Source organism: Aulostomus chinensis, chromosome 10, assembly GCF_037954235.1.
Source record: "Aulostomus chinensis isolate RoL2024-O1b breed Wild chromosome 10, RoL_Achi_v1.0, whole genome shotgun sequence".
Taxonomy (NCBI): Eukaryota; Metazoa; Chordata; class Actinopteri; order Syngnathiformes; family Aulostomidae; genus Aulostomus; species Aulostomus chinensis.
The window spans coordinates 18,665,479-18,692,300 of record NC_141329.1 but is presented as its reverse complement, the minus strand read 5'-3'; the positions used below and the strand labels follow the sequence as shown (position 1 = coordinate 18,692,300).

The following is a 26,822-nucleotide window of genomic DNA, read 5'->3' as shown; positions in this document are numbered from 1 at the left end:
TTTTTTTTTAAATGCTCACAGTTCATGTGTTGGTTCATTCTTAGGGTCAAATGTGAAAGCTCACTGGCACAGCTCGATACAACAAACTGTATAAATGTGGTTTCACACTTAGTTGTCCAACTTGATGGGAAAAGTTATGTATGTAATAACAGAAAACAGATGAAAGGAGACGTACGTGATGCATTTGTGTACTGTTGTCAGACTGAGATGGTTTCCTTGAATGCTACTTCATAAATGACCCACATCAGCTTTTTGTTGTGTTATTGTTTTTGAAGCGGTTTGCCAATTGTATATAGCTTCTTGGAATATTAAAATATTTTAATTAGATGTGACTAATAGTAGGCGACACGGTGGTGCAGTGGTTAGCGCCTCACAGCAAGAAGGTTCCAGGCTCGAGCACGGGGGCTTTCTGTGTGAGTCTGCTTGTTCTTCCTGTTCCTGTGTGGGTTCTCTCTGGTACTCCAGCTTCTCCCACCATCCAAAGACATCAAGAGGGGACGAGGCTGATTGATACTCTAAATTGACCGTAGGTGTGACTGTGAGTGTGAATGGTTGTCTGTCTCTATGTGTTGGCCCTGTGATGGACCTAACAGGATGAGCGTTTAAAAATGGAGGGATGGATGTTGGCTAATAGTGATTTTACCTTTGCAGCAATTTCCCACCAGTTAGTTCATAGCTCCATTTATGTATCCCCACCACACTCTAATATGGATTATAATGGTGCTGTCTGACGTCCCTATTCTGCAATAGTTGTTTCATTGACTTGAGATGTGAAGACCATATCAGCAATAACAGAGATCGCATTCCTTTTCATACTCAAAGCAGCGGCCCCCTCATCGATGGGGGCATTGTCACACTGTCTCTCCATTCATTTAATTAGTTTTTTTCCTGTGATTTGTTGGAATCAGACTAGAATGAAAAACATCCTTGCCTAATGTTGGCTGAGTTTTTTTTCTCACTTTTTTGCAAGCAAAATGCCTCAAAAACAGAGATGTTAGCAAAGATTTCCATGATGAATCAAGTTACATCATGTCACAATAAACCAACCCAGGCCTGGATCATTGCATGGCTCATATGTACTGGTGTACTGGCTGCACAATTGGGAAGGCCAGTTTGTTTTCCAATGTTCCATTCCTGTAATATGTGGGTGTGTTACTGAATGTTCTTTTCACGTTTTCAAAAATACAATGCAATAAAATGCAATGCATGCATCGTTGTTATTGGAAAGACAAAGATTTACCTAACATTTTTTCAAATCTGTTGACATGTTTTGTCCTAACCGAGAAAATGTGTTTTTTATAATGGATTTTACTTTTAAATGTATCATTTTTTTTAATCATATTGCAAAGGTCTTGATGTACAAAGTCTTGCTAAAATGTCACAGTTGAACGAATAATGTTACCCTTTTAAAAATGTTTTGATACAGTATAGATTTCATGCCTTTGTCAGACTTCAAAATGCAACACTGCACAGTTTGACTACTTATAAGTTAAGGTATATTTGTTGTCTCAGTGGGACAGTTTTGGTCTTCATGAGGTCAGATGTCCGCTTCTGACTAACAGAAAGGGTACAAAGTGAAAGGGAACCCTCTCATGCTTCTATTTGTGTGCATAAAAAGAGTTTTCCACCTGTAGTTTCCACCTGAAATTCTGATGGAATTCAGAATAAGTGTTTTAGTAAAAGCAAGTGTGTCAGGGTGGTTAAATTGATGCTTAAATGAATCATAGGAATTCTCAAATTCTTGGGCATAAATAAAAAAAAGAAAAGAAGGTAAATGGTCTCATTTTTATGTAGCTCCTTTCTACCTTAGCGGAACTCAAAGAGCTTTAAGGTGTCATGTCATTCACCCAGCCTATCCCAGTGGCTTTTTGGGAAAGAAGTGCGGTTCACCCTGGACAGGTCACCAGTCCATCGCAGGGCCAAGACATAGAGACAGACAACCATTCACACTCACAGTCACACCTACAGTCAATTTAGAGTATCAATCAGCCTCGTCCTCTCTTGATGTCTTTGGACTGTGGGAGGAAGCTGGAGTACCAGAGAGAACCCACATAGGCACAGGGAAAACATGGAGACTCCACACAGAAAGATCCTGTGCCCAAGCCAGGAGTCAAACCCAGAACCTTCTTGCTGTGAGGTCACAGTGCTGATCACTGCACCACCGTGCCACCTAGACTTCAAATTTGAAAGTAAAAAGGGTTTTATGACGCAAGCAAATTGGTGTTGAAAGTAAATGGACTCAATTTTATATCGCGCTTTTCTACCTTAGCGGCACTCAAAGCACTTTACAGTGTCATCTCATTCACCCATTCACACACACACCCACACACTGATGGTGGAGGCTGCCATGCAAGGCACCAACCTACTCATCAGGAGCAATTATGGGTCCAGTATCGTGCTCAAGGACGCTTTGACATGGTCACTGGGGTTGAGGATCAAACCAGCGACCCTCCGGTTGACAGCCACTCCACCCCTGAGCCATGCCGCTAAGTAATCAGATACATGTTGCGGACTAATGATTCCAGCATCTAAAATTACAAAGTCCTCCAAAATGCAAATACCTGTACATATCTTGACAGTAATTGAGTGTAAATAGTACGTTTATACCACTGACTGTCACATCCTTCTCGTTCTCTGGATGTAATGCCGCTTACTCAAACCTCATTTTGTAAATTTCCCAATTGGCTTCATCAAAACATCAGTGAAAGTGGTCCATCCTGGATCTGCCCAATGACTCAGATCTGCTCCAGAGTTTGACACATTCATCTTTGGACTCATGGGTCACATTTGACACATTCGTCCTTTGCTTTTTGAGTAATCCTGCCAAAAGACAGACGATGGAACACTCTTGAAAACATAAACCTCCCTGGCAATGAATAAATATGTACCAGGACGTTTCCAAATTTTTGATTGCAATCATCTGAATTTCAAGTTTGTGTCCTTGGTAACATTCTTCTTTCATAAAGGATTGACAGAATCAGACAAAAACAGTCAAGACAGAATTTTGTCTCAGCTTTTTTTTTGTTTTTAAATTTTCTTGAAGAGGAGTTAGATTCAATTTTATTTCTTACAATGATTTGGATGCTGTTTTTGAAAATTACTTCAATTGCTCCCAATTAAAAGACACCATTCAAATTCAATCCAGGAATTAAACGCAGATGTTTTTACTGACGGAAAACCACCAGAGGTTAGCATGAGACACCCACAATAATTACAGTGAGTCAGTAGAAACCTCATTTTCTTCTGGAATTCAACTGAAGGAAGGAGATGATGACATGAGACACGCCCACACACACTCACACACACACACACACACACACACACACACACACTCACACACACACTCACACACACACACACACACACACACACACACACACACACACACACTTTTATTCCATTTATCATACAGTTGAATCGTGTTCACTCATTCTGTCAAAGCAAGGCCTTTGTTATATTTACGCAGGAAATATATCAGCTTCCGAACAAAAGTTTGGATCCAGACATCTCCAGTAAGATGTTTAGATCCAAACTTTTGTTTGGGAGCTAAAAGATAAAACACAGGTCAGAATATTTCCAATATTATGTCACATTATGTAACCTGTGTGTGTGTGTGTGTGTGTGTGTGTGTGTGTGTGTGTGTGTGTGTGTGTGTGTGTGTTTGGATTATCTGGTTGCTGATTCATTTATATTTTAGATTGTGTTACATTTTCATTTTTTGTTTTGCTTTTCTAAGTCCTGGCTGGTGCCACGAGGCCCAGATTAGTGTGTTTTACAAATCCCTTCAGAATACTTTACACCTTTTTATTTCTTTAAAAAAATGTAATAACACATGAATACAAACAATAAAGCAGGTTGCATTGTAATTTGAGAGTGTGCTGCCACTGCAACGTGCTTGTGTATCCAATCGATGTGTGTTAATGTACCAAGTGTTTGTGCCTCAGTTGGTAGTTCACAAACAGTAATAGGAATGTGTGCTGTCATGTTGGTGTTTGAACATTTGTGTGTTGTGTTTAAGCTGCCAGCCTGGCTTGTTTTATGGGCAGTACCACTATAAACACACTATGTGCCATCACTTCCTTGCTACAGCTGCCACAGAGCAACAGAGTGGCCATGGAGGAAAGCCATAAGTCACCCCCACACTTGTTCCCACAAGTTCATCAAATTGTTGGACCAACTTATTTCTGAAAAGCCACAAATCAGCTGTGGCTTTTTTTGGCAGAGTTGTGGTGCTCGTGATTTCTATTTGAGATGTACAGAACAGACAAATATTGCCACTGATAGGCCGGTGTCATGAATATGCCTGTTTGGTGACAGTGTCGAAAAAATGTATTTCATCTCAGATGACGGATACAGATGATTGATTTTTGCTTTCCCTGATTTGAACTATGATGATGACCGTGAAATAACACGCACCGATGACTTACTGGAAGTTTGCGAAACTGTTTAGGCACAGTCTGATGTCACAAGGAATGTTAAATAAATACACCACGTAAATCCCTTATCACATTACAATAATATAGACAGTATGACTAGTAGATGTGAAATCAGAATTTTTCAGTCAGAATCAAATAAAGGATCTTGATAAACATCTAGCAAAAGTGTGTGTGTGGGGGGGGGAGGGGGGGCTGGAGCCTATCCCAGCAGCCTTCAGGCGAGAGGCAGGGTTCACCCTGGACAGGTCACCAGTCCATCACAGGGCCAACACATAGAGACAGACAACCATTCACACTCACAGTCACACCTACAGTCAATTTAGAGTATCAATCAGCCTCGTACCCTCTTGATGTCTTTGGACTGTGGGAGGAAGCTGGAGTACCAGAGAGAACCCACGCAGGCACAGGGGGAGCAAAACACATAGAGATGAAACCAAATTAAATTACAGGCTAAACCCATCACACAACAAAGAGGTAAGAGAACAGGAGGGCGGGGAAGAACCTACAACTAACAAGAGAGCAGGAAGAGATTGAGATTGTAGAACAGAAGATAGGAAACTGACAAAGGCAGGAATTAAGGCAGGTGGGACAAAAAAGAAAAAAAATTCAAAATGAAACTGTCACTAAAAACTGGAAAACACAAGCATTACAATATTGGGCTACTGTGTCTTTTTTATCCAATTTTTTTGGTAAATGAATTCGTGTAGTGATGTGAGGTGTCTGGAGCAAGAGTTAGAGAGCAATATGACTACCTAAACCCAGGTAATCAATTCTTTACATATTTAAAATCTGTTTATGATTCCTAATCAATATGAAGTAGCATCCTTTCCACCGGCCTAACATGAATCCAATGATCGACAGCACTGTGGATGTCGACATTCTGCATGACTAATTACAATAACACTCTCCCTCTTTTGTCAAAATACGTTTTTCGTTGTAGTATTTCTTTTAGCCGGAGATCAATTTCATTTTGTCGCACCTGCTGTTTTAGGTTCCCTGATGGTGTCCTTGACATCTTTTCGCTCCATTTTTGTTCATCACACTCTCCCCAGCATATTCAGGAATATTCAGATGTCTTGGAGCCTAGTCCTTTCCAAAGCTCATAAATACACACGCTGTTCAAGCATTTACCATGCAGGTATTTTGCCAAAGGCTGCTTAAATAATGCTGTGTGCATGGAGGAAGAACAACTTGTTTTCTTGTCTTTTATCTTGAAGAAGTGGGCTGGTCCACAAAGGTTGACAAAAGGCTGCATAACATGTAAATTAGACAATATAAGCACTGTCCAGAACACCATTTTAGAGACCAGGAATGGACACTGCCAAACCAAATACTTCCAAAAAGAGGGATTGCATATTTCTAAACTGACAGGGCAAACAATCCAAGCACAGACAAGTCCTCATGGGCCCCTGATAACGTAATGTCATGCAGTGGGACCTAAATCTTTATATTTATTTCAATTCGTAAGCTGCAATAAAGTCGTTCGATGTGTCTAAAAATCACGTTCGGAGTTTTTTTTTTAAGAATAAAACATTATAGGATAACCAGTTTCACATATTGCAGCGCTTCCTCTTTCCTGGCATAAACGTCGATAATTAAACCAGGAAGAACAAGACAAAGTTAACATTGAAAATAGTTTCTACCTCGTGTTTATTTGGCGTGTGTGTGGGTGCGTCTTAAAGCGCTTCAGTGTGGTGGGTGGGACTTTTTCTATAGCTCGATCCGATGCTGCCTGAGAGCGTCAGACAGTCCAAGTGAGCAGGGGAGAACTTGTGTGTGTGGTCATGAATCTGAGCTCGTGGCTTAAACTACGAATATTTCAACAATTATTCCAGAGCGTTAAACATTTGAATCCGTGGAGAAAGAAGTACAAGTGTTTACTGAAAGAGGGGCACTCGGTCACACGCAGAGCAAGGAAAGGTGAGTGATCTCTGATTACTGTGATAAGACGTGAGAACACTCCTATTACTAGATTTAAGAAGATTATGATACATCAAATATGTTGAACATGCTTTTAAAGATTCCTCTGCTTTGATGAAAGTCTGTCTATTTGATCACTAAGCTGTTTTTGTTTTGTTTCTGGTTCCATAGAAAACTTTTAACAACTGTCTGCATGAAAGACAACCAGGGGAACAGCTGCACACAATGTTCTGAGTGGCATTATGGCTCTTTCCTCACATTCCTGCGCTAAGCGTTCCCAAATGATGATATCAAGAATTTTTTCAAGGATTCTTTTGTTTACCGGGACCTTTTTATTCTTGTCACTGTGAACTGAGGCTTTTTATTCAATAAACATGATGGTGTCAGATGAGTTATGCCACAACATCACCTGCAATGACAGTCTGACTGTGAAGGGGGATGGCAAACCAGCCACGAGCATCATTATGTTTCTGGCTGGAGTGGTGGGAAACCTCCTGGCTCTCTTCATCCTCGGCGTGCACCAGAAGGAGCATCGTTCCAGGTCATCTGTCTTCAGCATCCTTGTGACTGGGCTGGCTCTCACTGACCTGCTGGGCACCTGCCTCCTCAGTCCCCCTGTGTTCATCTGCTACGCGCGCAACATGTCCCTCATTGCTCTGGGTGAAAAGAGCCTGTGCAACCTCTTTGGCTTTGCCATGAGCTTCTTTGGTTTGGCACCTACACTCATCCTGTGCGCCATGGCCGTGGAACGTTGCCTGGCCATCAGCCATCCTTACTTTTACTCTGTACACATCCGACGCAGCTTTGCCAAGCTGGCACTTTTATTTATATACCTTTTTTCTTTGGCTTTCTGCCTCCTGCCGTACAGCGGCTATGGCCAGTTCAAACAGTACTGTCCTGGGACATGGTGTTTCATTGACATGGATTCAGCAGGGGACCAAAATAGCAAATTGGTGTTGGCCTTCTCTCTGTCCTACTCCTCACTTATGGCACTGCTCATTTTGGCTGTGTTCGTGTGCAATGGGTCAGTGATAGTGAGCCTATGCCAGATGCACCGGAACCATGTGATGCGGCGGAGCTCCATTGGTTCAGCGGGGAGAAGGAGGAAGCTGAGCCTGGCTTGGTTCCTACAGGGAGAAGAGGAGATGGACCACCTGGTGCTGCTCGCGCTCATCACTGTTATCTTTGTAGTCTGCTCCCTGCCACTCACTGTGAGTCCATATTTGACCTTCTCTACCTGTGTATATGTCAGGCTGTCTGTCGCCGGGATGCGTGTTTCCCCTGCTGCCCATCTTTTGTGTATCTGTGTAATCATTTCAAACTATTTTCAGATTTTAAGCCAAACAGAGTTTGTGATAGGGAACAGTAAAAGGGAGATTCAAAGGGATTCTCTTTTCTCTAAGATGTCAAACGGGGGAGTTTCAAGCATTTCCTGACCTGCAGTGTGTCACAATTTAAAAATAATCTGTCCCATTATTCTGTAAAAAGTCAAATACATGCCTAGCTGGAATGGTGGCTTTTGTTTTTGTTGCTGGGGTATGTGTTGGCACTGGAGTCTCCAACTTGGCTTTTTTACTTAAAGGTGTGCCTGAGGGTGTAGTCCTCACTACACAAGGCACTGAGTTAACCTTATTTAATGGCATTTGCCAAACCTGACAGCCTCGGAGGACTGGTCTGGCCCTGCCTTAAGCAGAGGATTATACTCCTGTCTCCCTGAACATTAACAGCTAGAAATGTTGGAGGACATGATTTATATGAGGTATGTTTTACCCACGTAGTCTGGTGCTCAAGTAGGTTACAGGAAGACATAAAATCTGTTTGTTCATGCACCAGTCACTCACAGTCTGCATGTGGATAATTTGGTGGTAAAACTTGGCCTCAAGATTTGACTAAGCCGCAGTACACGCGTTGATATCTGCCGAGCGATGTGTCAAAAGCATTGTGATGATGCTGTATACGTGTCAGTGCGCCTGATTAACACCAGAGGGAATTTAAGTCCAGCTGTTACAGAGCATTTGTTGAAGTGTACTGCAGGTCTTATAGTTGGCAATTATCCATCCATCCATCCATTCATCAATTTTCTATACCACTTATCCGTGGGGGGGGGGGGGGGGGGGGGCTGGGGCCTATCCAAGCTGACACTGGGCGAGAGACGGCCCCTCTACCACTGAGCAACGCCGCCCCCAGTTGGCAATTATGAAATGAATATTTTTAATCCAAGACTGATTATTTTATAACCCAAAGTTGAGATAAATCTTTTCTGCCAAACAAGCCCAACCTTTCAAGCTTGATCCCTCTTTTTTATGATGCCGATAAATTGAAAACTGGTTATTAAGGAATGAATAATGAATGTGTCATCTCTTCAGATGAATACACGACTGTGAGGGTGTCGGAGAATCTCGAGAGCTTGTTTCCTCATGTGCATGCATATCCGTGTGGTTGCAACCAAAATTTGTGAGACGAAATGCCTCGCTCTAGCTGTGACTTCATGATTAACAATGAACAACTCACCCCAGGCGCAGCAGATGTTGGAGGTTGATGCAGCTGGTAGGACTGAAACTGTTCATTGCAACTCTTTTTTTGCACACACATATATCACTGGTTGATAAACACACACACACACACACACACACACACACACACACACACACACACACACACACACACACACACACAATGATCTGCCAACCCAAACTGTCTTACATGTGTTTCCAGTTAGTCTTTGTTTACACAAAGCCGTTTCTTGTAATTGTACCGTAGTGGGCATTGTATTTTCAGCAATTTCTCTCATGTGCATTGTGGTTAATGTGGTTCATGGATCGCTTAACAATTAATGCCCCTTCTAAAAGAAAATGTATATTTAGCAGGGCAGAAAAAAAAATCGTCAAGAAAAATCAGACTTTGTATTCTGTGGTCAGGCTTGTGGGGAAAAAAAATAGATGGGTGCATTTGTGTTTTACATTTCCCATGATGTGACTGTATCGCCTCAACAACAGTCTCATTCTATGAGTTCATTTTTTTGTGGTTGCCTGTGGGGGAAGTGGTAGAGATGTGAAGATATGTCGGAAAATCCCATCAGTTTAAAGTTCTATTTCACTGTTGTTTGCAAGAGAAAGCCATAGGCTGAGAAAGTTTCCCCTGCTTCCCGTGCTTGTCACTCCACAGCCTTGGCCTCTGTTATCGATCACCTCACAAAACCAACAGGACATGGATGAAATTATGTACTTAGGGTGCTGTTACAGCGGACAGCTGACAAAGGTGCAGTGCCATTAACCAACAGAATCTGATGTCATGATTGTTATCACGAAAGAACATTTGATTTGTGTCATGATCAAACAGGACTGCTGACACGCCACTTTAGTGCTATATAGAATATATGGTTATTGCTGGCTGTGTGATGCAAAGCCTCCTCTTCCAATATCATAAAACACCCTGGGTGTTATCACCAAACATTAAATTTGACCTGAGCACTGAATGTTCCTCACACCGATTGTGCTGTCTCAGTGGTGAAAATGAATCAGCATTTAAAAAAGGACTTCATTGCTTAAATGTCAAGTACAAATGCCAAATAATTGTTCAAGGATAAGAGAATGTAAAGGGGATTTTAGACTTGCAGGGGGAATCAGTTAATCAGAAAAATCGACAGATTAATTAGGAATTAAAATCATCATTTCTTGTTCTGTCAGCTGACTGTGGGAGTATTTAGGATTAGAAATTCATTTGTTTGGACAAGAGAGGGAAATCACCCCTCCCTCTTCTTCTTCTTCGCTCCTCTTTGTGCTCCCACTTCCAGCTCCTAAATGGTCTGAGCTGTCATCCCGGGGGGGGCAGGTATACCAATATCCCTTCATTAGTGTTGTTGCAGTAGTGCCAGAGGCCAGTTTTTTTTTTTAAACTGATCAATACCTTGGTCGATAAAGTGCCGCACTTCAGCCATTCACATGATTACGTATGTACCCCCCCCCCCTCCACCAGCACCACCACCAGTATATCAATCATTGTTTTAGACAACAATGTCTTGCAATCTTGTGTTTTTTACGCGGCCCCTAAAAGAAGATTTTAGAATGGAGCAGCACTACAGAACACATTTGAGCAAGGGAGACGGTTCCATTAGTGGAGGAGGAGCTACTACGTCCGGGTCTTGTATTGACTTTCAGTATTTAGGATTAGATGACATGGAGCACTAACATCTTTTCCAGAAATATGATTCACTGACTTACAGACAGCATTAGAACACAAGAGGAGCTGCGCTGATGAGATTATGCACATTAGACTTTATATTATTTGGCAATAATATAAAGTCTAATGTAGTTCTCCCATTGGGTTTTCGCTGAGAGAACTCATGGTAAAGATCGTTTCTGGGTTGACCAAAATCACATCACTCCTGCAGCACTCTGTTCAATTGAGTCCATGAGCAATTAAGCAAAATGACGTCAAAGGAAAGTATGAAGGTAGGAAATTGGACTTTTGCAAAAATATTCAGGATTTAAATGTTAAATGAGGTCTGTGGGAACAGAGAACGGAGTCATTTGAAGATATTTTCTTCTTTAAAACATTAAGAAAGAAAAAGAACATTAAGAAAGATGTGACAGCTCATTTCCCCACAGCACTATTTCCTTTAGCAAAATGGCTTCAAAACAGCCTGGAGCACTTCAGTGCTTTGACAGGCCCAGTCAGGCCCCAGGCTTGGATATCAGTGAAAATTTGCAGTGTGATCATTAGTCAGACACACTCCCACTCCAAATGGATCCAGGTCCATTTGGAGTGGGAGTGTGTGTAGATGAGGAGGGGGAACCCCCCCACTTACAGATGTATTCAGGATGACTCAGAGCTGTCATCTAACTCAGATGTTTTCTCACACAAAATGTGGACACTGGTTAAATTTTTCCAGTGTACCATGACCTTTACATTAGTATCAGACAAATCCACATGGTGGGAGCACATTGAGCACAGGTAGAGATCCTCATCCTATGACAGAGTTTAGTTTAAAAGGCTGCTTCGAGTCCTGTACTGTTATTATGCTGCAGGTGCTGTTGGGAGATAAAACCACGTGTCAGCTTCATAAAGGTTTCCAGAAGGAAAGATGATGCTTCATGGTCAACAGCTGCCTTTGTGGATGGAACAATTAGGGATCCCTTTCTCAGAGGACTGATAGTTAATCCTCCATTCAACATACACACACAACACGTTGCAGCTGCATAGACATGAACAGCAGCAATTAAACGCGCATTTAAATACGTTTGCTCTTTATACAAAGATCGGAAAGCTAGTTTTGTCCAGGTTTGATGTACGTAGTCACCTTTTACTCAATTTTGATCCGCGTGACACAGAAAACTGGACAACAGATGATGATGCTTGATGTAATAAAGTTTGTCCCGCTTTAATGTGTGAAGGAAACATAGCCCCAGGCTTCAGTTACAGAGGGCAGGAGGTGAGCAGGAGCTGGGATGGTTTTAAAGGACAGATGTGGAAAGCAGATATAAAACATATAGAAGCAGGAGCTGAGTTGTCCTTGTGGACCCAGTTGTCCGGGTCATGGACTTCACCATGCGAACTATGGTGGACCTTTCTGCATGCTGTAGTTTGCATCCATTTAAATCTCTTCAGTCTTAAATAGATCTTATATCTGGCCCTATTAACTAAACCTCATTTATCTTTAAACCAGGATAAAGGCTGCATTAAAATATCAGCACACCAGAGGTATCAATTTAAATGGACTATTTTTTATTATATATCTGTCATGCCAGTTGCTGATTTTCGTATCAGCCAGGAGTCTTTCCTTCTCTGCTCATCATAATGTAGTGGTAAATATACATTCAATGAATCTTTCCATCCTTTTCAAAAAAAAAGTTGAGTCTTGAGTTGAGTTAAATTTTCAAATATCGTGCATCACGAACATCTAGAAAAGGTAGCAAAGGCTGGCAAGAGAAATAAAAAGAATCAATTGAAAATAAAATCACCAATGGAAAGGAATAAAAAAAAAACATTTATTTTTTTAATCACATTTCTGGAAATAAGCACAGTAGTCGTGCTCTGTCGTTGTCCTTTTGTGAAACTTTGAGATTTGGATAAATGCTCTTCATGTTCATTTACTAGTCAGTCAGTGTAGTCAGTTAGTCAGGTGGTAACTATGAGCTCTTTCCCATAAACATCCCCTTTTACTGTAATTTAGTCATCTATTTTCAAAGATATATCATGGATTCTTTAAAACTTAAACCTTTCAAAATTGGACTCATCCCCTCACTTGGTATTACATTTTAGCTCCTTTGTGCTCTAGAATTGAAAGGTATGAATGAAGCTCTTTTTGGGAGATTATTTATAATGTTCACCCTGTGGCCAAATGAAATCATTGAATATTCAAAATCAATTCAACGTTAACTGAATGCTGACGCTGCAACAGTTAAGAATGCCCTGTTAGAGTGGTCAAGAGTTCCTGTCTCATGCATTTTTGATTCTCACTCTGTGGCTTGGCCATCATCACCCTCTTCAAAGCAGAGTAACTGAGAGGAAACGTCGGTGAAACCTTACAGTGAGGGCGAAAATATACATTCACTTACATTTAGTGATTACTTAAAGGAAAACGCCAACTTTAGAGGAGAAGTCTTACTGAGATTCAGACAAGAAGATGGATGCCCCTCTCTCTTCTATGTGTGCAGAGTGGAACTGAGACCCGTGGAGACTGGCTGACTGCTAGGAATACGTGGCAACGCTCTCGAATGTGTGGTTTTGTCTCCATTTGCTGGTTTTCTAAGCTTTTCGCGGCTCATCCATCATATTCGAAGAGATTGTTTATTCGCAGGAAGCATGGCATACAGTTTTACCGCATAACCTTAAGTTTTGCTTGCTTTCCTACTTCATGTTGCTAAACATGAAGTGACTTACAATACTGTGGTTTCCCTTTAACGAGGTGATTCCTGATGATCTGTGACAGATAATCAAAGTTACTATTGTATGGCAACACATTCAATGTATACCCATAGAATCCATCTTCCCGTTCTGTTTATCACGTTGAAAAGATAATAAAATCTTATTGATCTTAAAGGAATTATATTAGCTGTGGGCTAGCTTGCTTCTTCAGGGGACAAGGAACTGTCAATTTGTCTTCTGCGAATGATTCTGTTTCCAGACAGATTTATTTCCACGAGCTCTTATTGGGTTTTACATTTTGTTCAGGAGGAGATGTTATTGAAGACATACAACCAGTGTTGGATTAAATTCAGCTATTTTGTAATCGTATTTATGGCCTCTTTAAAAAACAAAAGTTTTTACATTTTTCTGCTGTTTCAAGTTAAATGATGATACTAAACACTTAGTCACTTTGAGAATCTTGTTCTCAACATGGTGTCAACTCTTAGGACGAAATTATTTCAACGCCTGAACTTCCAAGATACAGATCAGATGTCTGGCTGCAGTGACGAAGGCGTAGTGTTCTGACTTGTTCTTAGAATTAAAGCACACACCAACAGAAGATCTACTTTAGACAGAACATCATCAGTTCAAGAAATTATTTTTCTCATTGGGCTGAATCTGTTTTCAATTTTGATGATGTTCACATTTTTCAGTTAAACAGAATGTGTGACTTGATATTTTCTAACTTTTTCCCTCTGAACTCTGGATCTGCAGGCTCTGAGCAAGATCATAATCAGTGTTATTCCTTCAATACAAGAATGATGCATGGATCTGACAAGTAGGACGGGAGTTTTAGGTCAACATTTGATATCTGCTCTGTGTGACCTCTCCCTGATCTGTGTTTGTTCTGTCAACAAAGTTTTATTGGATAGTTTGCTGCAAGTCATGCCAACTAACATAGATCATAACAGCCAGTATATTGTTGGCCTCAAGTTATCTTAAGACCTGCTCACCAAAATAAACCTCTCTGAAACAGAGTCATTCATAACATAACATGTCTGTGTTTCTTATTGACACACTTCCTGTAACCATAAGTTTTGCGCGAGAGTTTCACCCTGGACAGGTCACCAGTCCATCACAGGGCCAACACATATAGACAGACAACCATTCACACTGGCAGTGTAGTGGAGTACCAGAGAGAAACTCCACACAGAAAGATCCCGCGCTCGAGCCGGGACTCAAACCCAGAACCTTCTTGCTGTGAGGCGACAGTGCAAACCACTGCACCACCGCACCAAATTTTGTTTTTACTTAATTTGTTTTTCTTCCTGTTAACGGTCATTGGTGTCAGCCAGAATCTTCATATCGCTCCCCTACGCAATGGATCAGGCTTCAGTGTTGTATTGAAGTTGACAATTTATAACCTGCTTATTGATATTGTTTTGTGACTCGGAAAGGTCTTGTTTTGTCCTTTTCCATTATTCTTCTGTTGTTTAGGATATAAAACTAGGTTTTGGAACCTATCCCATCTGACATTGGGGCGAGAAGTGGGATTCACACTTGACGGGTCACCAGTCCGTTGCAGGGCCGTCAGGTGCAATTAGGGGTCCAGTATCTTGCTCAAGGGTACTTCAACATGGTCACCAGCGGAAATGAGGATTGAACCAGCGACCCTTTGATCGCTAAATGGCCACTCTACATTTGAGTCATGCCGCCCATTAGATAGATTTTATCACGTTTTTCCTTTTAGTATTTGAAATCCACACTTCTTGCTAAGACGTGCAGCTAAAGATCAGCACATTTTCTCATGCGCTCATTTACTTTGCTATTCCGCAGAAATACCTCTTTGTATTTATCTTTTTGGTTTCTTGCCATGCATGTCCACAGTTACTTGTCTAGCAGCACTTTCATTGTTCACATGTATTCCACACCCACGTATTATGTTTCCTCGCCTTGGTGAACGTTAGAGTGTATAATTATTAGGTAATGTAGTATTTTTGACAAAGAAATAACAGGTAGCACTGTATAATCCTTTGAATATTTTCATTGGTGAATATATGCGGAATCAAAAATCTTTTAAAAGTATCTTTTTTTTTTCATTTTTGAATGAAAACATGACATCCTCTAGAAAATATAGCAACATGGGACAGTAAGATTTTTGTTTCATCCTCCACCTTGCTAATACTCTCAGGAGATATACGAGCCAATAAAACACGTAGCGGCGAAATACAACACCCTGCCATCAAATAAACCATCGGCGCAGCTGAGGGTCATCATCTGTTATGCGGAGGGACATGTGATAGCAATCAGCTGACATCCAGTTCAATAAAATGAAGGAAGGGTTATTGAGAACAAACATGATTAAGTTGACAATGTGGATTCATATAGATTAGATGGCCAAAGACATGAGGAACATTGTGTAGTTCCTTAAAAATGAAATCAGTAGTTTTCTCAAACAGATTCCATATATTGTGACATCATAATCCTCACGAGGGGAGGGCTTATGGCTGTTAGGGCTGTTGTATTGTTTTGCGCTCATTTCATGTAGGTGTATCTAATGAATTACCAGGTGGACGTATGTTTTAGTTCATTTCTGTGTGTTTAACAGATCTACCCTAAAATGTAATGATTTCTTTGGTGGCCCTTGCTTCGCCCATCCACCAAGTTTGGTGACAATTGACCCAGTATTTTATTTTTTTGTATAATCCTAAAGCCCAGAAATACGACCTCCCTGGCAGACAGGGGTAATAAGAATTCAGCCTCTTGCTTTCATGCATAAAATTGCCTTTTATACGTTGTAACAGGATAACGGAGTGAAGACGTTACGAGTGTTCTTGGGCTTGACTTCAGTTCCATGAAGTCAACTTCTGCTGGCACCAGCTTGATTATTTTTCCTGGTATTCACTTTTAAAACACTGGATGAGCAATCGAGCCGTGCTGGGCGTTCACTTCTCTGTCATAACCAGACAACAAATTTATTAAGAAAAACTGATTTTATATGTATGAATCACTCATTTCAGTCAGTGATTGTTCCTGCATGTGAAGACAATCGCAAACACAATGTTTGTTTGTTTTTGTATTTGGAACAAAGAGTCATGAAATCTTCTTTATTTCTGTTCCAACTATTTAAAAAAAAATTTTTTTTTTTGGTCAAGCATAATGGTTTAGCCTTCAAAGAACCAAAGTATGTAGGCAACAGGGACGTGACGTTTTCAACAAGATAATTACAACCAGGCTGTTAAAGCAGATTTTGGAGTTTGGGATCATAGGGCCTGATGTGAACCCTTTATGATCAGTAGCTGTACGCAGAATAACAATTTCCTCCTTTGTAACCAGCGCCCAGACCTGACAGACACTCCCTTTCCTTAAAATATCTCCAATGACACAAAAACAACAATAGCAAAAACAACAACAACAACAACAGTTTTGCAGAATTTCCAGTGCAAATTTACCATTTGGTTGAATATAATTTAAAATAAATGTCTGAGTGTGTGATTATGTATCAGTTGAGCACCGCGTGTGTGAATGTGTGTGAATGTGTATGCTACGGTTTGTCTTGGATGCTGTGGGTAGCTGACTGTAGCTGATGTGGGCGACCAGAACAACACACCCCTGGTCCAGGATAGCAGGCAGGTCAGGACCAAGCCACCAGGGCACCAAGAAACCCCCAGAACACAGGGAGCCCCATAAATAAATAAATAAATAGTATGTGTAATCGATACTTTATTTCAGGTCAGTTTTATCTATATAACACTCATATCACCGCTAATCTTATCACACGACACTTTACAAACAGAGCAGATCTAATTCAGAGCCATTTTTTCATTGGCGTTACAGTGACATTACCACCTCAAAGTTCAAGATACAGCAACGAGCAATAATCAGTCAAATGATCAATAACATGATCAGGAAACAGCTCGTCTCATGTGGTTTAGTTCCAATTTGCAAGGCTACTGATGTGGACTTAAAAGAGAACTTTTCACAATAAACGGATAGTGAATTTTGCACATCTGTTTCATTATAGAGGAATATATGGACTTTCACTCACCTCCTGTTGAATGGAAAATAGGGATAAACTCCAGATTTTTGGCTGTCTGCTTTGCTTGCTCAGTGAACACAATTATCACAGATGTTATCACATCTTGTACAAATGCTGTTGCCATGACTAAATGATGGATTAATTTATGAAAGTAGACCTTGAGTTAAGACAACAAAATGATGTATGTGCTTGTTTTCTCAGTGGAAATAAAAAGATATCATTTCTGATGTTTATTTGTGCTGAACTGTTGACGGACTATATGATGGCGTAAGCCCACATCTGGAAGGTAGAATGAGAAGGTGGTGGTTGCTCAGCTCAGCTGTCTCAGGAGGTGTCTGAAAAATTAAAAACAGGTCTGTAATTCCTGAGACCAACTACATCTCTTTGATTTATTTATTCAAAAGGAAATTCCTGCAAGCTAACTGGTGGTGTCTGGCATAGGTGATGGAGTCAACTGCCAAGAGCAGCAAATACTTGTTTGCACTTGGCTTTCTTAATCACAACGATTTTTTATGTTAATGTCAAGTAGGACTCAATAAAAACGTGCACGTTTCTGTCTCTCATTCTCACTTAAAGCTGCTTAAACACAAACAAATGTATTATTATTATTATTATTGTTGTTGTTGTTGTTATGATTATTATACTAGAAGTAGTAGTTACAGTTTCTGTGTGTGTTTGTGCATGCATGCGTGTGTGTGTGTGTGTGTGTGTTGGATATTGAAAAAGTTACTGTGCTGTGTTGTATGCCTTTTAATTACAATAAAAGTAGATTGCAGTCCACCATGTTGCAACACAGACTAGGTGATTTTTCCATGAGTCAGAACTAAACACGATCAAAAAATAATTTATCACTCAGGAAAAATGGCCAGACACCAGAAATGTTAGTGTTTCAGTGGCAACATAAGGCTTTTGTAACTCGGTGTGTATAGAGGAGGAACTGCACTTAATGCCTGTTTAATCTCTCTGTTGCAGCAGCAACAAGTTATTCTTATCGTATATTATTAAAACATCGGGACCAACATCATGTTTCACTCAGACCAGGCATTTCCACTTCCTCAGTCTTGCTGATGTTGTGTGATATGGTGTGTAAACAGGTAAATGTTTTTGTGATCTACAGATTGGATTTTGGCTGACATGTTTTATCAACCTGGCATGCATTAATCGCACCAGGAAACAACGGTCTGCTTGATTGCAGCAACTTCTCTTCTCTTGTCACTCAATGATTTTGTCAGTTGCTGGGCTGATGGCTTCAGGTAACTGTCCACAGCTTCAGCACTGCCTTAGAGATGAAATGCACCAAAGTACGTTCAGAATTGTTCTTCCGGTGGATCGAGTCTGAAGACAAAGACAAAGGGAGTTTTCAGGTCTAAGATCTATAATATATCTACATTGATGTAGAAGAATGTTCATGCAGCCAAAGATGAATCATCTGATGTGAAACAATTAAACAAGAAAGGATTTACTTGCACCAAATGTGTGCAAACATACTAAACATTACATTGCCCCCCCGCCACACACACACACATACACACACACACACACACACACACATGCTTCCTTGCAGTGAAATGTTGTGTTAACCTCTACATATGTCTAAATTGTGGCTTGCCTAACATCTTCCAGGAACTGAATCTTGGTTTGTGAGTTAAGCAGAGCTGAATGAACGATATGTATCACGTTTGTCAGAAAAACACCTATGGATTCAAATTTCTGCAATAGTTGGATTGCCATGGTGGGGCAACATGGCTCAGAGGTGGAGTGACTGGCAACCAAAGGGTCACTGGTTTGAACCTCACCTCCCCTGGTGACCATGTCGAAGTACCTTGATCAAGATACTGAACCCCTAACTGCTCCTGATGGCCCTGGGACAGACAGGCAACACATCCAGGGTGAACCCCGCCTCTCGCTCAGTGTCAGCTTGGATAGGCTCCAGCCCCCCGGCCCTTAACAGATAAGCAGTATAGAAAATTGATGGATGGATGTGACTCACTGGTATGTGACTCACTGGTGTTATACACGTCCCTGCCAGGACAAGTTAGTGCTTCATAGTTCATTCCAAATGAGTAGGGGGGCAACATATCAGGAGAAAGCAGCAGTACTCACCTGTCTTGTGAAAGCAGGAAATGATTGGCTGTTGGTCTGTCCATTCACTCATTAGATCCCCAACTTCCACAACTCCACGAGTTAAGGAAACAATATTGTTTTTGTTGCACCTGGTAAATAACTGAGGTGGATATTTCATATGAGAGTGACACATTTTAATTGGAATAATGTTATGCTCATAACATAAAACTCATTACACGTCTTGCAGAATTACTTCTGCAAGACAAATAACATCAACAAAGAGTAAACAATTCATGTAAGTTTGTGAAATGGCTGAGGGCCTTTTACTTTTGTGAACTGTAACCAGTCAAAGAAACTAGAAGTGAAGGACACAAAGCGGAAATGGACCAACTGAAAAAAACGGGACTGGCCATATTAGGTTAGAATGGAAGGACACAGCTAAGCACGGGTAAATAAACTGTGAAGTCCGTAACGTCTGCCAAAATTCTAACCTAACACAAAGACATGAGTCTAATCCTCAAAATTTCACATTTCAAAATAGTGAGTAATTAATTCATCTTAATCATAGAATTTTATAATACTTGTAAGACTGCATCTTCTCTCCCTGCTCACCACTGTAAACAGTCGTCTCTGAAAGGCCCGTAACATCCGTGCTGCCTCTTCTCATCCTTGTGTAATAATCCTGCAGTGAAACAGGAGCAGGAAGGGAGGGCTGAAGAGTCCTCCAGGACCCAAGATGGAAAATAATTGGGTCGTTCAGTGTAGACATCCATTACGTGGTCTGTTTCCTGAAAGTCTCAGCATTCATCTGCCCAAATAGCATCTGATGTGTCTCTGAAAAAAAAACAAAAAACAAAACCACTGTACAACAGACAGCCTGGGTCCAGGTGTTTGAATGTTCTCCATCACTAAGGAAGCAGGAAGTAAAGAGATTTTTTTCCAAGGCAATTGCCAAACATTTCCTTGCTCTAGCTTCTTGTTAGAATTTGCAGGGTTTTGTCTCTTTTTTGTTATTAAATTACATATACAATAAAATACATATACTAAGATTTTTTTTTATGTTATTTCAAGTATTGTACTATTTCCATACATTTTAATGTATTTTTTTTAAATCAATAAATCTGCTGATAAATTGATCATACACACAATTGTTGATTGCAACTCTTGCATTAGGGCGGCATGGCTCAGAGGTAGAGTGGCAACCGAAGGGTTGCTGGTTCGATCCCCAGTGACCACATTGAAGTATCCTTGATCAAGAATTTATCCTGATGGCCCTGCGATGGACTGGCGACACACCCAGGGTGAACCCCGCCTCTCACCCAGTGTCAGCTGGGATAGGCTCCCCCTGTGGCCCTCAATGAGAAGTGGAATAGAGAATGGATGGATGGAACTCTTGCATTCATTTACTACAGAAGTTGCTTGGATGACTGAATGATCAAGTTCGCCTTCATTGGGGCATTGTTGTCATTCAAAAACTTTCATGAGCAATACCTTATCTTCAATACTGACTCCCAAACCATCCTTTTGTTTCTTGTTAACAACTAAAAAGCATTTTATTAAAAAATGAAAATTACATTACATATCTTTGGTTTTAGGTTTTATCTTTTTGACATTTTCCTTGCATACATAACTGTTTCCAGGTGTTAAAGGCATCAAGGGATCAGTGAGTCACATGGCAATACATCCATCCATCCATCCATCCATCCATCCATTTTCTATACTGCTTATCTGTTAAGAGTCGGGGCGGGGCTGGAGCCAGCTGACATTGGCCGAGAGGCGGGTTCACCCTGGACTGATCCAAGTCTGTTCCAGGGCCATCAGGAGCAATTTGGGGTTCTCTCTGGATATTCCGGCTTCTTCCCACAGTCCAAAGACATCAAGAGGGGACGAGGCTGATTGATACTCTAAATTGACTGTAGGTGTGACTGTGAGAGTGAATGGTTGTTTGTCTCTATGTGTTGGTCCTGTGATGGACTGGCAGCCCGTCCAGGGTGAACCCTGCCTCTCCCCCAAAAGCTGTTGGGATAGGCTCCAGCCCCCCACGACCATTAACAGGATAAGCGGAAGAAAGTAGACGGATGGATGGAAGGATATCTAGTCTCAGACTTCATCAAAAGCTGAACAGCCTCACCTCAAAAACAGCGAGTTGGCATGTGTACAACCATCCATCCTTGTGAATATTTTATAAAGAACACGTGAACATACAGTATTTCCTTTGGAACATAAGAGTGTACTCTTGCTATATCCCTCTCTGCATTGAAAAATTAGTGTTTGTTCTCTCGCAATTTCTGTTTACCATTTTTGCCCTGCTCTTAACCGCAGACTGATTCATTAATATGCTCCTGTTTAAGGAGAGCTTGGCATCTCATCTGTTTTGGCCCCACAGCCTGCGGTTCTTGAAGCAGACAGCTGCTGATTTGTGTCCCTCTATGCGGGGCCTGAAGTCTGCTGCAAGGACCATAAGAGGCAGGGTGGCATGCAGGAACAGAAGCAGCGGTTGTGGGTGGTAACAAGGGGGGAGATGAAGAGGGTGAGGGTGATGGCAGAGCACATGAGGATGCTTGTCTGTTTGAAATGTTTCTGGCAGCGCTGGAAGATGAAGTGCATGAATACTTTGTGTGGAGGACAAGAGAAATTTCTCACTGTGTTTGTTAGTGTGTTTATGCCTGTAGGGTTCATTAGTCTGAATTCAAATAAGTTATTGTCAAAATAAAGCTGTTTGTTCTCGAGCCAGTGCAGTAATTTCTGTTTTGATTCTCGTCAAAATATGAAAAGTAGATTCATTTTATGGTTGTTTTTCAAATCTATCACTTTTATTTTGTGATATTGTGCCAAAAAAATAGCTGTGGGGAACATGTTGCATTTGCTTGAATGGTGAAATGTTTTCTTTTGACACTTGGGGAAAAAAAAAAAAACCTTCCTTCTCCTTTTTAGTAGTGTGGTTGTGTGAGTTTATTATGATAGAGGTACAACTTGTTAAAAAGCTCAAATTACATGCAGAGGCAGAGACCTTGTATGTTGTGTTTCTTGTCAAAAACCTCTGTTCAAGCATGTAACTTTCACCACTAAAGGCTTTATGCAACTGAAGTTTCCCAGATGAAATTCTGTTTTTGTTTTTGCAAGAATTTTAATGAATTTGTTAAATTCGTCAGAGCCCAGCAGTACCTGACAACAGTCTGACAACACAAGTTGTGAAATTCAAGAAATTTCTCACAACCTCAGGAGGTATGAGAACTTCCTAAAAATTCCAGAACATCTGGATGCTGTTTTGTGCAGCATTTGTGCTGTAACCACCTCTGACACACTGAAGATGACGATGTGGTTTTTGAAAACAAGACAGTGAGCTCAATATCATCTGAGATGCATCATCATTGTTTTGGGTTTTACATCTATCCTCTTCACCTCTTGTTGGTGTATCCGTCGATCAATACGTGAGTGACCACATCTGTTTGGGATTAGGCAGTTAATGGGTTTTGAAAGCACTTTGTGAACCCAGTGTCTGGTCTTGCCGATAGTCTGGCTTGGCCCCTCTCTGTCTCTGGCTCATTTCTTGTCAGTCCAGGCCTTAGCAACAGGGAAACATTTACACCAATGTACAAAAACACCCAATCAACACAAGCCATTAATTAGGCCACTGTTTGTTGGATATTTCATGGAGGAAATGGAGAACTGTTGATAGAGAAGAAGAGTGAGGTGTCAAAAATGCTTCCTGGGCCAGCTGCTGCCTGCGTCTGTGTCCAGGATGAGTAAGCAGCCGGCTGCTGCCTGCTAGAGGATCATCTGTCATACTTTTAAAACCACTGCGGGGAAATAATGTTTTTTCTGCACGCCTAAATTCAGGATACTTTATACTTCATTCAAGGTACATTCGCACTGTGAGAGTTTTAAAGAGAGATCTTGACAACATGTGGGTAACCCTAGCATAATAACATGTATCACAGTCTCAGTGGACATTAATGTTAAACACTTACGTTCTCATCTGGTCTTAATGCATAAACGCTCCGTCGTGTTTGGCTGTGGTGTGGCTTTAATCAGGGTTTCATCATTTGGCTCTATCACCACCTCCCACTGCCCGATGTCTTCAGTTTGTTCTTTTATATAACAAACAATCCACACCAAAGTATAATCAACCTTGCAATATTTTGTCTTGTAGAAAGTAGAAAAAAAAATAGGAGAATTAGAGTCACTCTGTGACTTTCAAATGTGAACTATTTTAATAAAACCAGATGCTCAAAATTGTAACTGTTAAAACAGTCTTTTATCTGGTGTTGCTGAAAGTGAAGGCTCGCTGCTCACTCTTTTACTACATTCTGATCATAAATCGGTATCTGGAAGTAAGAGTCGGATCATGACAAATAAATGAAAGTACCCAAAATGAAAAATGAAGAAAAAAAAAAATCATGAATCTGCATTTCAAACTGGCATCGTTCCAGAGTTTAGTGGGATCTTACCTGAGCCGAGAAGAATTTCTGGAATTTCTTTATGAGAATTTAAAAAAAAGAGGAAAACATTTCAGCACCATAGGGTGTGACTGTGACAGAAGCTTGACACAAATGTTTGTCTCTGCTGGTTTTCTCTTTTCTTCCTTCAGATCAAGATGAATGATTTTATTGAAGGCAGGACCAGCATTTTCTTATATTTCATTAATTCTAAGAAAAGAACAGTAAATCCATTGTCTAACCTCAGTTTTCTCTGTCTTTTCAGATTGCAGGCTTCATTAATGCCATCCAACCGTTCTGTGGTGACAAGGAGAACCTGACGGCGTTCCGTTTCTACGCTCTCAATCCAATCGTGGATCCCTTGGTCTTCATCATATGCCGTAAATCTGTGTTTCGCCACCTGTGCTCCCTGCTCAGCTGCTGCTTCAGCAAACAAGCCGTGAAGACTACGGCACATTGTGCTCTATCTTTACCCCTGGACGGCCATATACAGCGGAACCCTCCAGATGGGACAGTACCACAAAATAATATGTATGCCACTTTACCCCAGTGACCTGCCAGGAACTCTCTTATGTGTGAGTGGTGAGCTGGCGAAAGGGAACACTTTCCTTGGTTTTTCTGACCAACAAAATGCACAGAGACTTTTGGAGAAAAGTGAAAATGGAAATATTTCAAAGCGTCTCCATGAACTAACCTCTTTATAAAAGTTGGGCGAGGTCTTAAACTTCCATTCACTAATCTTTCATTACAAAAAACACAACCCTGCAATGTAGTTCAAAGCAACATATCAAATCATTTTATGAATAATATATTACAAATAAGAATGTGCTCTCGAGCAATGCTACGTGAGTAAAAACAAAATGCTTGAATGTATGCTCTTCTTTTTCTCCAACTTATCATTCAACCTTCTCTATAAAAGGAATCCGGGTAACTCTTGAAGCTTGTCGAGATCCTGTATGACATTTGTTGCAGTTTATGCTAATTCATTCCAGTAACTGTTGCTCGTGTCAATAACATGTTTATCCACCTGACTGGACCTCTGACAAAATGCAAAAGAAAGATATCATTGTCAAGAGAAGAGAGTTTTTCCCACTCTGTTCAGCTGATAATGCATTTGAAAGGGGTGTATTTTTCAAACATGGTACATTATGCATACAAGTACCACCATAGGTCTTGATCGATGAGTTACACAACAACAAAAGACAGGACTACGGCTTTGTTTGCCTGTGCACAACTGTACATTCAACTAAACACTATAGTAACAGGAAGATTCATGTATGTAGTAGTTGGGTTTACCTGTGTAGCATGTTAGTCAGCATGCTTTGGAGGCAGTGGTCAAATACATGTTTTTTTTTAACATATGATGGCGTATGAAATATTAAGGAATCCTCAAACTTAACCTTTAAGGTAAGAAAATTGTCATTTAATCTTAGGCTGGATAAAGTAAGTGGACAAAGCCTCTTGGTCTCAAACAAGAGTCTAAATCTATTAAACTTGCATTCTTTCTAATGGCCAGCCGGTGAAGCAGCAACAGATGGCCAAAGGAAGACTAATTTTACAGTAAAATAGGCTATAAAGCAGGATGCCTTCTCTTTCAGTTCCTAATCTCCAGCCTCCGAGTCCAAATATGGTCACCTTCAGTTGTAAGAAGACAAGACGGCAGTGCCAAACTCAAATGGGTCATGCTAGCTACGTCCAGTTAGTTTATGTGGCTTGCAGTATGAGTTTACCTCATGTACCAACCAGATGAACAAACACACATTCGCAACACAAATAAATAAAAAAATCTGTCAGGTTTAAAAGAATTTAACTTGCAGTCTGCAGCTAAAGGATTGATCCATGCTTCTATCCAGCCCATTACATAATTTCATTGCATGAACATTGGAGTCCATGTGTTTTCCTCTTACCCACTAAGTCTAAACTACCTATAAATGTCTGAATGTTTTAAGAGCCTCTCCGTCAGGTCCACTTTTGCTTTTGATGACTTCTGCGTTTGCTGCAAAATGCACTGCAATGTGTCCTCTACTGTTGTTGTGACTTTGATGCCTTAACTGCATTTAAAATGTGGTGTATTTATGCCTCTGATGTATATTATGAAAAATTGTATTGATTTTTGCTGTGGGGTGCAGATATACATTAGTGTTTTTTTTTTTTTTTTTTGTGGCTGTGGTGCACATTCACTTACATTGGACTGATGTTCTTCCCTGCATTGCCTAACTTAAGAGACACTTCTGAGGGTATTCACATTGTACTTTAAAGTGAGCGATTGTTAAAAGAATGTAGACATTCTGTGGCACTCTTGTTTATGTGGAATAAGATATTAAAGAAAAAAGATGCTCTAAAATGTGAATTGTGTGGGTTTGGATTGTAGATAAAAAAAAATTATTCATATTCCATTAAGCTACTGTACACATGTACTCACTTGAGTAGTTGTTGTTAGATTTCTTGGTATACGCATCAGTTTAAGCAACTTCCTCAAAAAATTTTAACGTCTTACTTTGAGGTATTTGGAGATGTTACAGCAATAGTCAAATAACTGTTACGTCTTCCTGTGTACAGATAATTTTGCAGGAAAAATTAAAGGGTTTTACATGCTGTCAAGCTATGAGAGGTTACAGTGAATTCTGAAGACACGTTATTTCAATTTCAGGTTGGATTGAAACAGGAAATTGTAAGATCATGTCAGCAGAAAATCTGAGATGAAGGTACAGGATGTAAACTGCCAGTGCGAGGAAAAAGGCTGATGTGAAAGTAATTTCATCAGTTGCAGAGTGAACTGAAACAGATAAGAGTTTAAACTGTCTTTAGTATCACGGATACTGATCGTGCATTTGAAACATCTAATTGATGTGGGGTAACAAACCTGTTAAAAAAAAACAACAACTTTAATTCAGCTCTAGAGGGGTGGATTAAACTTTGATGCGACCATCTTTGGACCTCAAGGATTTAGTTCACGAAAACAAAGCCGCACACAAACCTCATTGACAATAAATGCTTTGATTCCACCTTGTGGTTGCCTAGTGAACTACATTCTCAGCAAGTTCAGGTCCAAAACGGGTCGTGCTCTCTGGTAAT

General features: G+C 40.6%; 1 protein-coding gene and 1 long non-coding RNA gene across 3 annotated transcripts; one reads left to right on the top strand and one right to left on the bottom strand.

Annotated features, from left to right (window-relative positions):
• Nucleotides 1-6,190: 6,190 nt before the first annotated feature.
• On the top strand, nucleotides 6,191-26,088 carry ptgir (prostaglandin I2 receptor). Its single transcript, XM_086216255.1, has 3 exons — nucleotides 6,191-6,356; nucleotides 6,528-7,567; nucleotides 24,013-26,088. Exons 2-3 carry the CDS (start codon nucleotides 6,731-6,733, stop codon nucleotides 24,298-24,300), a joined length of 1,125 nt encoding a protein of 374 aa, XP_086072381.1. The 5' UTR covers nucleotides 6,191-6,356; nucleotides 6,528-6,730; the 3' UTR covers nucleotides 24,301-26,088.
• LOC147254596 (uncharacterized) lies at nucleotides 19,042-19,986 on the bottom strand. Of its 2 annotated transcripts, none has more exons than XR_015118178.1 (3): nucleotides 19,921-19,986; nucleotides 19,348-19,468; nucleotides 19,042-19,187 (listed from the first exon to the last, which is right to left on the bottom strand). It is a non-coding gene; the product is annotated as an uncharacterized LOC147254596 (long non-coding RNA). The 2 variants fall into 2 exon arrangements; XR_015118179.1 differs by having other exon boundaries at nucleotides 19,890-19,974.
• Nucleotides 26,089-26,822: the final 734 nt, after the last annotated feature.

Bases quoted from the DNA above. Each gene is read 5' to 3' on its own strand.
- ptgir (XM_086216255.1), top strand. From the start codon at position 6,731: ATGATGGTGTCAGATGAGTTATGCCACAACATCACCTGCAATGACAGT. The intron at 7,568-24,012 runs GTGAGTCCATAT...CTGTCTTTTCAG, and splicing joins TCTGCTCCCTGCCACTCACT to ATTGCAGGCTTCATTAATGC.